Source organism: Triticum dicoccoides, chromosome 3B, assembly GCF_002162155.2.
Source record: "Triticum dicoccoides isolate Atlit2015 ecotype Zavitan chromosome 3B, WEW_v2.0, whole genome shotgun sequence".
NCBI classification, from domain to species: Eukaryota; Viridiplantae; Streptophyta; class Magnoliopsida; order Poales; family Poaceae; genus Triticum; species Triticum dicoccoides.
Window position 1 is genome coordinate 468,156,274 of NC_041385.1, and position 12,126 is coordinate 468,168,399.

Consider the following 12,126-nt stretch of genomic DNA (forward strand, 5'->3'; position numbering starts at 1 on the left):
ATGGGATGAAGGGAACTGTAGGAGGTTATGACTGCTTGTGTGATGATGCACAACATGATCGTCGAGGACGAGCGTGATAACAACATCTTCGACCAAGGATTTAATTTTCAAGGTGAAAATGTTGAGCCCATGCACCAAGAACCGGCCACGTTTGAACAGTTTACCCAATTCCATCGTGAACTACGTGATTGGCACACTCATTTGGATCTTAAAAATGACTTGGTTGAGCACATGTGGAATCACATTGGCAACCAATAGATGTATTTCTTCATCAATGTTATTCAAGACAATTTCGATTTGGTTGTAAAATTATTTTATTCGAGATAATTTTGATTTGGTTGTAAAACTATTTCTATTTGAGACAATTAATATTTGGACGTGCAAACTTGTTTGAAATATGGATATATGAGACATATTGGTCGTGGCGGACAGGATGGGGCCAAAGCATGCGTCCGCGCATTAGGCGCATGGCCACCGCATCCCAGGAAAGGCCCGAACATGACCCCATAGCCCTACCGAAACAGACAGAATCCGAGCAAAACAAACGGATTGGGTCGTGTGCTAGAGTTGGCCTGAGGGAGCGAGCAGAGAGAACAAAGAGGAGAGAGAGGTGGGTAGATTGCATGTGGGCCAAGCTAGACATAGAGAGGCAAGGAGGACGTGAAGAGCGTCTGATTTATGTATGCTTTGAATCCAAATCGTGACCAAATTTAATCCACACATGGTGTCAAACGGACACGAAATGAACAAAATAATGAGATGGGGTGTGCGGTTGGGCTATCTTTCATGGCATGGCCGAACGATTTGGTTGGAGTTGGCGTTAGAGCATCTACAGCCGGACTTGGCAAATCCGACCGCTTAAACACCCGCGGACGCGCCTACTGATCACGCCTCAAAAAATGCATTCCACATTCGGATACCTCAAATTAGAAACCTCAAATCCATATCATTACATGCAATGTAGCGATCTTTGAGCAGAGCTTCGTCCGGTTCCGCTCCCCGCTCGCCCGGCTCCGCCCTGGCCATGTCCGGCGGCCGGCTGCGCTCCTCAAAGTGGTGGTCCGATTGCCGACAAGGTAGAGTAGGGCATGGGACACGAGCCGGCTCATGGGACTCAAGGCGCCACCGCGTCCCATGCCCTACTCTTCCTCGTCGGAGCCCGGAACGCGAACGGTGCCAGTGGACGTCAGATCGATGATGGATCCGTCCTGGGAGGAGTCGCGGACATCCACCATGATATGGTTGCAGCGCCCGGACTGATGCGCCATACGGGGCGTAGGAGAATGCGACTCTGCCTCGCCAGTGTCCGCCGCCTCCTCCCACGCCTGGTGCCATGCACGGCGGGCACGCCGTGCCATGGCCTCATCGGACGAGGCCCATGGTGCGTCCCAATGCTCGGCGCGCCAACGGAGGGGTTGCGCGTCCGCCAGCGCGTTCGGACGCCGGACGGACCACAAGGCCTCTGGCGAGGTAGCTACGGCTGGCCCAGCACCGGATCCATGAGCCATTCGGGCGGACGCAATGGATTCCTGAAGGAAGGATCCGAGGCGCAGCCGTGCATGAGCCTCCTCCGGGGCGTGGCAGAGCACAATCCGGATGGCCATCCCCTCTTCGGGGTCGCGTGGGATGAGCTCGGGGTCGACGGATCTGGAGGTGAAGGACTCGGATCCGCTACCCGCCATGCCAGAGACGACCGGAAGTCGCCAGAGACGAGCTTGGGTGGCGGAGGGGAGTGGAGAGAAGTGGCTAGGATTTCGTCCGACGAGCAGATGGGGAGGAATTTATGTGGGGTCGGGTGGGCCAGCATGGGCCGGGTTCGGGCGCCCCCATATCCGCCCCTTATTTGGGCTTGATATGAGGGGTGCTGATCATCCCGGGCGTTTGAGGGGACAGTGATCGGGCGGCCCATCCGAATGTATAAGGCGGGTTTGAGGTGCCCGACTGTAGATGCTCTTAGAGCAACTCTAGCAGACCCCTTATAACGCAGACCCTTATAACGTGTTTACCATTCACGGAAAACGTGTTTTGCAGGATGCGGCCGAACAGACCACGCATAGCGGAACTGTAAAAGAGAATATGCTGCCCACGCCAGCCCGCAAAACGTGCGATTTTTCTAAATTTGATACATATCACATATTACATAGAATTACGAATTCAATATAACATAAAATGCGACTATTATGAATTCAAATTACAATAATTATTCAAATCACCAAATTAAACTAATAATTCAATACAACAATTGTCCCGAATACAACAATGATACCGGTCACAGATGAATTAAATGAAATGAATGTAAATTGGCCGATGCATTTTCCATTGGTGCTCAATGCCTTTGGCCATGCTTTTGCAAATGATGCTCAATGAGGTCCTCCTGAAGCGGATTGTGGGTGTTTGTCCCTTCAATTTGCCGGTATGTCTGAAGGAATACTTGTATGCGATCAGGGTCTCTAGTTGGCTTCACACAGCTACCGACATTGTCATAGAAGAACTCCAAGTTCATGTCCTCTCCTCTTTGATGATCATGTTATGAAGAATCACACAATATATCATGATGTTGCTCAGCGTTTTATTGTCCCAAAACGAGCAGGACCACGAATAATGGAAAATCTAGTTTACAAAACCCCAAAGGCTCTTTCAATATCTTTTCGGGCAACCTCTTGTACCTTGGCAAATTCAATATGCTTCTTGGTTTTGGGTTTTTTAATGCTCTTGACAAATGTACACCAAGAAGGGTAAAAACCTTATGCAAGATAGTACCCCTTTGTGTACTCATACCTATTCACCGTGAAGTTGCAAGCAGGAGCATCACCATTATCAAGTATAGCAAACAAATGAGACCGGTGCACCACATTGATATCATTGAGAGTACCCGGCATCACAAAAAAACAATGCCAAATCCATAAATCCTTGGATGCTATGGTCCCTAGCACAATTGTCCCCTTGCTAGACTTGCCAGAAAACTGCCCGTGCTATGCCTTCGGGCAGTTTTTCCAAGTCCAATGCATGCAATCAATGCTTCCTAGCATGTCGGGCCAACCTCGCTTCTCATTTGCTGCCATCAACTTTTTAGTCTATTCCTTGTTGGGTGCACGAAGATAGATAAGACCAAAAACGCGGATGATCACTTTGGCGAACCTACGCACTGACTCAATTGTAGTATCTTCCAATGCGAAGATACTTGTCGGCATAGTCAGCCTGAATGGCATATGCAATCACCCGCATAGCTGCCAAGATTTTTTGATATGTGCTAAAACCCAACAAGCCCGCGACATTTCTCCTTTGAGTAAAAACCCGACAATTGTCCTCGCAAGCTTGCACTATTTTCATGAAAAGGGATCGGCGCATTCGACACCTTCTCCGAAAGAGGTGCGGCGGATAGGTATGATTGTCCGCGAAGTAGTCTTGCATCAACATCGTGCTCCCGAGCTAGCGGTTGCGAGGGATGCAAAGACGGCCGATGTTAGATCCCCGCCTTCTCTTGCGGTTTTGATCCTCGGTCTCCTTCACAGCTAGGACCGCCACCACCATCTGTTGCTGATGGCGCTCGAGCATCAACTCAATGTCTGAGTCGTCGGACGAGGAAGAATCCTCGAGCAAAAATTGGTCGCAAGGGCTCAAATCCATCTACAAAACCGGATCCGAGCTCGCACCAACGAAATTTGAACACGTACGGGCGAGCTACAAGGGGAAAAAATGGGCTCACCGGCTGCGGTCGATTCAGGGCAGCGGCGACTCGGCGGCGGTCGATCCGGGGCAGCGGCGACTCGGGGGCGGCTCGGCTCGGCCGATCGGGGCGCCGACAAGTGGACCAGGGTGTAGTGCGGCCCGGTGCACTATTCCGTCGGCGAAAGTGGCCGAAAACGCAGGCGGCGGGGCGGGCGGCCACAGTGGCGAGCGGCTGCGAGAGGGGATGTAGGGAACGAGTGCGCTGAAATGTCCCTCCTGCCAACCTTTTTTGCGGGATACAGGGCCCCGACGGGTTGGGGAAACCTGGGTTTTCGCGGATCGGATGGGGCAATTTACCGCACCCCTTAAAGTTTTTTAAGGTGGGACGTGTTTACGGTTTCTGATCGGGCAATTTTTTTTTCAGTCGAAACTGTAAACGGGCGGTTATTTTGCAGTTCGGGCCATTTTAAAAGGTGTGATAGAGTTGCTTTTAGTACGCGCGAACCTATGCTCTTTATTCTGCTCATCTCCTTTGTTGTAGCGGCGCGTGCTCCTGGCTTTGCACTCTCCGGGGGGACCGGGGAAGGTAAAACACTAGTGAGAACTGACAACTGACCAGTGCTAAACCGTCCGCGAGGTGCGCGCGCGGCAGGCGAGGATGGTTGAGAAGAAGCCGAGGGTTGTCATAGTGGGCGCGGGCATAGCCGGACTCTCGGCGGCGCAGCAGCTATGCGGCGCGGGCCGGGACAAGTTAGAGGTGGTGGTGGTGGAGGCTGGCTGCCGCGCTGGTGGCCGGGTATACACGTCCGAGTTCGCCGGCCATCGTCTCGAGATGGGCGCTACGTGGGTGCAGGGCATCGTCGGGAGCCCCGTGTACGCGCTGGCGCGGGAAGCAGGCGCGCTCCGGCAGGAGGCCGCGGACCTCCCTTACGAGCGCATGGACGGGTTCCCTGACAGCGTCCTGACTGTCGCCGAGGGCGGCGATGTCGTCGACGCGGTGACGGTGGCCAAGCCGATCGAGGAGCTGTACAGGGACATGATGGAGGCCGCGCGTGCCGGTGAGGCTGTCGGCGGAGGGGGTGTGGAGGATTACCTGCGCCGGGGGCTCCGAGCGTACCAGGCGGCGCGCCCGGGCGGGAGCAAGGAGCTGGAGGAGGTCGAGCAGGCGCTGCTTGTCATGCACATCAACCGGGAGCGCACGGACACCTCCGCCGACGATCTCGGCGACCTTGACCTCGCGGCCGAGGGCGAGTACCGCGACTTCCCCGGCGACCACGTCACGATCCCCGGTGGGTACACCCGCGTGGTGGAGCACCTCGCCGCCGCGCTCCCGCCCGGCACTGTCCGCCTCGGCCTCCGCCTCCGTCGTCTCGACTGGGGCGAAACCCCCGTGCGCCTCCACTTTGCCGATGAGGCGACGACGACGCTCACCGCTGACCACGTCATCCTCACGGTCTCGCTGGGCGTCCTCAAGGCGAGCATCGGCGAGGACGTGTCCGCTGCGGGTGCAATCGCCTTCGACCCGCCGCTCCCACAGTTCAAGCGTGAGGCCGTCGCGCGGCTGGGATTCGGTGTCGTGGACAAGCTGTTTATCGAGCTGGAGGACGTGGAGATGCCGGAACCGGATGGCGACGACGAGCAGCAAGCCAGGACGGCCCCGCCGACTTTCCCGTTCCTGCACATGGCCTTCGTCGGAGACGTGGCGAAGATCCCGTGGTGGATGCGCGGCACCGAGTCAGTGTGCCCCGTCCACGCGGGCTCCACCGTGGCGCTCGCGTGGTTCGCCGGGCGGGAGGCCGCGCACCTCGAGTCGCTCCCCGACGACGAGGTCATCCGCGCGGTCCACTCCACGCTGGAATCCTTTCTCCCGGGCCCACCTCGCCGCTGCAGCGGGGCAGGTGCGGGGGCGACCCCACGGCGGAGGGTGAGGAGAATCAAGAGGAGCGGGTGGGCGACGGACCCGCTGTTCCTCGGGTCCTACAGCTACGTCGCCGTCGGGTCAAGCGGCGAGGATCTTGATCGGATGGCAGAGCCGCTCCCGCGCGGACCGGAGGCCGGTCGGACGCCGCTGAGCGTGCTGTTCGCCGGCGAGGCGACGCAACGGACGCACTACTCGACGACGCACGCGGCCTACCTGAGCGGCGTACGGGAGGCCGACCGGCTGCTGCAGCACTACCGCTGAGATTTGTTTTGGACCTTTCCTAGACGGCGACCCGCGATCCGATCGTTCGACTCGATCGAGCCCTGTATCCGTGGAAGGTAGCTAGGCTAAGTTATTGTTGGTATGTCGCTCTATTGACATATAATGATATGAAAATACGGAGGATTTGATATATTTGCAGTAGGTAAGTCACCTACTGTTTTTCTGTCTTTTCTTTGAAGATGGAGGTTGTGGTGGTGCCTTGAGGCTTGAGCTCTTCAGTTCTTCCGTGAGCAAGTGACAACATTCTCTGTACTTCCTTTCTTGCTTGCTTTCTCTTTGCTACTTGTCCTTTTTTTTATTGTTCATTTTATCACAATTATTGATTGTCCATCTTTGCTACTTGTCCTTGTTGTTGGGTTTAGCAGCGTAGCAGCTAGTGGCTGCGTTTCGTGTCGGCTTATTAGAGCATCTACAGCCGGCCATCTCAAACCCATGTCAAACGGGAAAATATCAGGTGATACCAGCTCTTAGATGATGCCATGATATCAATATGTAAAATTTAAATTTAAACATGTCAAAAAATTCTGAAAAAAAAACATGTATGTTCACAATACATATGTTGACAACCGCTAAAAATTTCAGATCAAAATTCGAAATAGAGAAGGAGAAAGAAAAAGACAAATCCATCATAAATAGTGTCAAAAGAAGACAAAAGTTAGAATGACACTATTCACATATGAATTTGTCTTTTTTGTTTCTCTTTGTGTATTTCAAATTTTGATCTAAATTTTTTAGGGGTTGTCGACATATGTTTTGTGAACATCCGTGATTTTTTCAGATTTTTTTGACAAGTTTAAATTTGAGTTTTTCAAGTTGGTATCATGGTATCATGTAAGCAATGGTATCACCTGATACCTCCCCCATGTCAAACGTCCGCCTGGACAGTTTGGTCACTGACCGATTATAAAAGTTTGATCCATACAAGCTCCTTAAATGGGTCTTAAATGTTCGGACAGACCGGCGCCCCTTATATCCACTCCAAATATGGAGCGGATATGGGGTCGCCCGGGTGCGTCCGCCCGGACCTGACAACCCTACCCCACCGTGATTTGCACCAAATCCACCAAACGATTCCTCCTCCTCTCGCCTCCCTCCTACCTTTCTCGCGCCCGAGCCCTCGCCGTCTGCCACCCTTACTCCCCATCCTCACCACTGATTCCGATCCGCCATCCTAGATGTCGTCCAGCTCGTCCCCGACCGCCGCGACGGAGACTGTGTCCGCCTCATCCGTCCTTCATCGGCTCAGTCGTGCAAGGCGGAGAACGTCGCCCGGAAGATGCGGCAATGCTGGCAGCGAGCGAGGGAAGCGGCGGCAACGATGTGGCAAAGAGGTGCGGAAATGGAGAAGCAGATGTCCCCCTACCGCGCCCGGAACCCCGCACCCCATCCACCCGTTCGCCGTCGCGGATTGCGTCGTTGGACCACGTTGGGACAGAGGAGGATCCGACGGCCGGTTGGGCCACTTCGAAGAGCTTTCCACCCACGCAGATGTCGGCGGTGGACGTATGCCACGCGTCGGAACTCGTTCAGGCGCGGATGAGCACGGGCACCGGCGGCGTCCGGGCTGCCTGCGACATGTTCGACGGAATGACACAACAAGAGTCAATATGTTTTTACTGCTCCTGTCCAATCAAAGTTGCATATGGCATGTTCATTGTTTTGCATAGACCGCTAGTTTATTTCGAACATGATGAATGCTTGCAAACCATGATCATCTACGAGGCATTCATGTCAAACATAATCAATGACAATGAAGGACCGACCCAAATGGAGTACAAATTGGGGGCACCGCATTTAAAGTTGGGACAACATCCGATCTCAATCCGAGCAAGAAGAAGAAGAAGAAGGGGAAGACGATGAAGGCAAGAAGTCTGGCATTCTCAACATCTTGTTGGTCAAAGCTTGGTTGGCCACAACAATGGATCCAATATGTGACACCGAGCAAAAGAGGAACAAGTATGGAGAGAAGATATGGAAGGAGTCACGAACAAAAGGAATATGTGGCGCCGCATTCTGTCGTGACCAATCGCAATGTGGCATCTCTCCAACATCGACAGTGAATCATCCAAGAGGAAGTGAACAAGTACGTCGGCTACTACTCACAAGTGACCAAACGTCCTCAGAGTGGGATGAGAGTGGAAACTCATGTAAGCTCAATTGCTTCATCTTGTAATCATTTGCATATGCTTCTTGTGTTTGCATTCTCGTGCTCATACATGTTGTTTGCTAGATGGTGGTGGCGGCCACTTTGTATCACGAGATGGAGAAGAAGCCATATGCTTTTAGCCGTTGTTTGATCATATTGAATGGAGTGCCAAAGTGGACACAACATGTGGCTGATCTCAAGGCCGACAAGAACAGGAATGATGGCTCAACCTCCCACCAATAAATTGGGTTGGAAGATGAAGAGGACGATATTGCCTTCGAGAATGGAAGAGACACCGTGCCAAAGGATAACCGACAAGCCATGGGAAACAAGTGGGAGAAGGCAAGGGCCTCCCATGACGCTGCAGCTACAAAAATGTCCTCCACATGGATGGGCATTTTTCGGCAAGGGAGAACAAGAAAGAGGGTAGGTACAAGATCATGTTGGATGCAAAAGGATAGGATGTAATTGGACCAAAAGAGGGCGGAGAAGAAGCTAGAAATTGAGAGGGGGAAGATCGAGTTGGATAAGAAAGAGGCGGTGATCAAATGGGAGCTCGAGAAGGCCAAGACATTTGGAGAGGTTGAGCTTGAGAAGGAGAGGTTGCAAATCGCACGGGACACAGAGGATGTGAAGATCGTGTTGGCGGACAGAACCCTCTTGTATGAGCATGCAAAGAAGTGGCTGTAGAGAAGAAGAAGGAGATCAACGAGAATAGGGAGTACGAGGCGGCGAGGGTGGCTGCGGCAGCAGTGGGGCATGCGACAAGGATGCAAGCGGTGTTGGAAATATGCCCTATATGCAATAATATTTGTATTATTATATTTCCATATTCAAAATCAAAGAGTTTATATTCTATGCTATAACTGCTATGATCCTAGAATATGCGATTTAGTGGGAAACTCATATGCACATGTGGAATAATAAATGGTTAAATAAAAGATTCCTAGTCTTGTCTCTAGGACTAGCTCAAGCGTTGGTGGTGTTCAAGTTTTCTGGATCTTAGGATATCGTTGAGTGTAACGATAGTCCTAAAACAACACTGAGATTATGATGTTGGAAAAACGATCATACTGAATCGGCCAAACTTCGGTTGTTGTGAATTGGATTAATATCATCTATATTCAATTGTAATAACATGGAGTGTTAACGTGTGATATTGCTCCTTGGACCATGAGAGTATCGTGGTCACTTCTTACCATACGATGGGCTTTGGGGTTGCTCAAATGTCATGTGTAACACGGTGATCATAGCGACAGCTTATGGGTTCATCGGAAAGTTTGACAAGTGGTCGGATAGCTCAAGAGTGGGATTTGCTCCTCCAACGATGGATAACTATTTTTTAGGACCTCTAGGTGTGATGGCATCAGTCATAGTCTGGCCAAACACAAGTGAGTTCACCACGAGGATGCCGAAACACAATAACGAGAAAGAAGAGCAAAACCGATAACGAGGATTTCGGTATAATGAGCATAGTGATTACTCTGGAGGATACGATGCATCCCAGGTTTTGTGAAGTATCACGAAGCAAAGGGAACATCACATGATAACCAAAGTTTAACTCACATATCATTCATGTGCTCACAGGGATCGATATGGACGTCCACGGTCCCGCTGTCGGTCATTGAACAAATGGTTCCATTCATGTGTATGAGTTACCGAACCTATGGGTTACAAGCTTAAGGAAATCACGATATTCTGAGTGTTAGTAGGTCGGAAATGATGAGAATATATTTTTGTAATTGTTTCATGAACATTCAAAGTATTTCCGAGAGGATCCAGAAGCGTTCTAGGGTCACCTGAAGGGTTTCGGTGAATATTGGGTAATACCTGGTATTACCGATATATTATATATATGTGGAAAATGTTTACAAAGACAATGGCATCATGAGCAGTTATATAAGTAGGTACATGTTGCGATCTAGATCACATGTGATTGTGAGGGTTGATGTTCTTGCTATGCTTCCTTCGAGTGTTGCTTGAGTTCAATTCATCGACGACATGGTGTCGCTTTTTACAAGGTTCTGACTATCGATAGGCTCTGGCTATCAACGATTTGCTAACAGTTCCTTGGGCTTCACCATAGTTGATAATGGTGAACCGTTGCATACACAAGAGGGCGCAGAAGATGGATGATCTTCTAGGGGGTCACGCCTATTTGACGAAGTTTAGTGTGAGGCTAGATTTTTTTATTAAGTCTCTTGTTTCACACACCTCGAAACTTAATCTAGCATCAAGAATCATCGCTTAAATTGTGGACATAAGTAGCTAGTATTACTTGTTAAAACTGGTTAACCGCGTACTAAAATTTGCTAAAACCTATGAGAGGACGTCTAACTTGGTTTTGCATGGTATGCATATGATGTCGTATAGCCTTCCTCATGGTAATGAGTTTATGTATGAGATGGTTATATGTTGTAATGTTAAGTGGCATGCGCGTCATGGCATGATGGTTGGAGCCACGAGATTGCCACGTTAATGTAAATATTGTAGAGATAGCCTACATGTTACAGGTGACGATGGCAACCGTGCACAGAGGACCCCGACGTGGAGAAGGTATACTCGGCACGAGACGAGGAGCTATAATTTTGTGCCACCGCAGAATTTCTGAATATGGTGCCACAATAACATTTTCTGAAACGGCCACCACAACAACGTTACTGAAATTTCCGCCACGACAATGTTTTTGAAACGGTCACTGCAATGAAATATTGGCCGTCATGATGCTTCAATTGGAGATTAAAGATGATCACAGAGATTCCCGGTGCCGAGGGCTATACCATATCATGCTTTTATGAACTGCCCCAGATGTTTATCCCTTTGTTGTTTGCACCCTTTGATTGCGCAGTAGTCAATTACTAGGGTGATCTCTCACTATAAATATCAAGTTAAAAGTTGCTCTTCCTAGTGTTTCGGCCATCTATAACATGTGTCCTTTCGGAGTACTATATGCTACCATGAGTACAAACCAGAGGTGAAGTGTAAGGCCATTGAGGTAGGACTTCATCGCAGAAACACTCGATAGCCTTTAAGTTCTAGCAAAAAGGTTCTGAGCTCGAAGCATGAAGCATTGAAAGATGAAAAAGAGTCATATGGAGATATGATTGGCAAAAGATTGCCTACGGTTGAAATTCACATCATATGAGATGCTACCATCCATGGATGTAAATGATATCGGGATCTTGAATCACTCACTTTGATTTAAAAGAGATGTCGATTTGAGTGGGAGTGCACTTTATTTTAAAATTTGTTTAAACACTAGTACACCATTAATTATGAATAAATGTCTAAATAAATTTTGTGTCTATCATTGTGAATTAATGGCCCGCGATATGTTCAACTTAGCCACTATGTTAGAGAAAGAAAAATTGCCTACTAATGGTGGAAACTATGCGGATTGGATCCAAAACCTGAGATTTGTTCTCAGGAGTGCTAAGGAGTATGTGTTGGACCAGCCCCTGGGTGATGCTCCAGAAAAGGATGCAACACCATAAGAAGTTGCTGCTTGCACTACTCGTAGTGATGACTATGATTCACTCTAGTGCCTCATGTTGACTTTCATGGATCCTGAACTACAGAAGCATTTTGAATGTTCTACAACTCAATTTATAATTGGCTCACTAGAAGTTCTGTACAAGAAGCAAGCAAGGACCAAACATTTTGAATTAACCAAGGCCTTGATTGAATGCAAGATGAAAGAGGGTTCCTCAATGAGTGAACATATAGTAAAGCTTGTTGGCTATGTTGATAGGCTGGCTTCTCTGGAATTTGGGATTATGCCAACACTCAATATAGATATTGTGCTTGCTTCACTCCCCTCATCTTATGATGGATTTATCATGAATAACAACATGAATGGGATGGAGAAAAGTGCAAACGAGTTGTTTGCTATGCTCAAAATTGCGGAAGCTGGAATATAGAACAACAAGAGAGTGTTGATGGTCAACGAAACCACTAGTTTCAAGAAGAAAGGCAAGTCCAAGAAGAAGAAATCTACTAAAGCCAGTAAGACCGAGTCTCAGAAGAAGAACAAGCGCGGAGCCTCTAAAGAAACTGAATGTTTCTATTGCAAGCAGAAGGGACACTGGAAGCGTAACTGCAAGAAGTA

General features: G+C 49.7%; 1 protein-coding gene across 1 annotated transcript; it reads left to right on the forward strand.

The window, feature by feature from the left end:
• Nucleotides 1-4,254: 4,254 nt before the first annotated feature.
• On the forward strand, nt 4,255-6,035 carry LOC119276564 (polyamine oxidase 1-like). Its single transcript, XM_037557659.1, has one exon. The coding sequence runs from the start codon at nt 4,328-4,330 to the stop codon at nt 5,849-5,851; it is 1,524 nt and encodes a 507-aa protein (XP_037413556.1). The 5' UTR covers nt 4,255-4,327; the 3' UTR covers nt 5,852-6,035.
• Nucleotides 6,036-12,126: the final 6,091 nt, after the last annotated feature.

Excerpts from the sequence above, each read along its gene's own strand:
- LOC119276564 (XM_037557659.1), top strand. The coding sequence starts at position 4,328 with ATGGTTGAGAAGAAGCCGAGGGTTGTCATAGTGGGCGCGGGCATAGCC.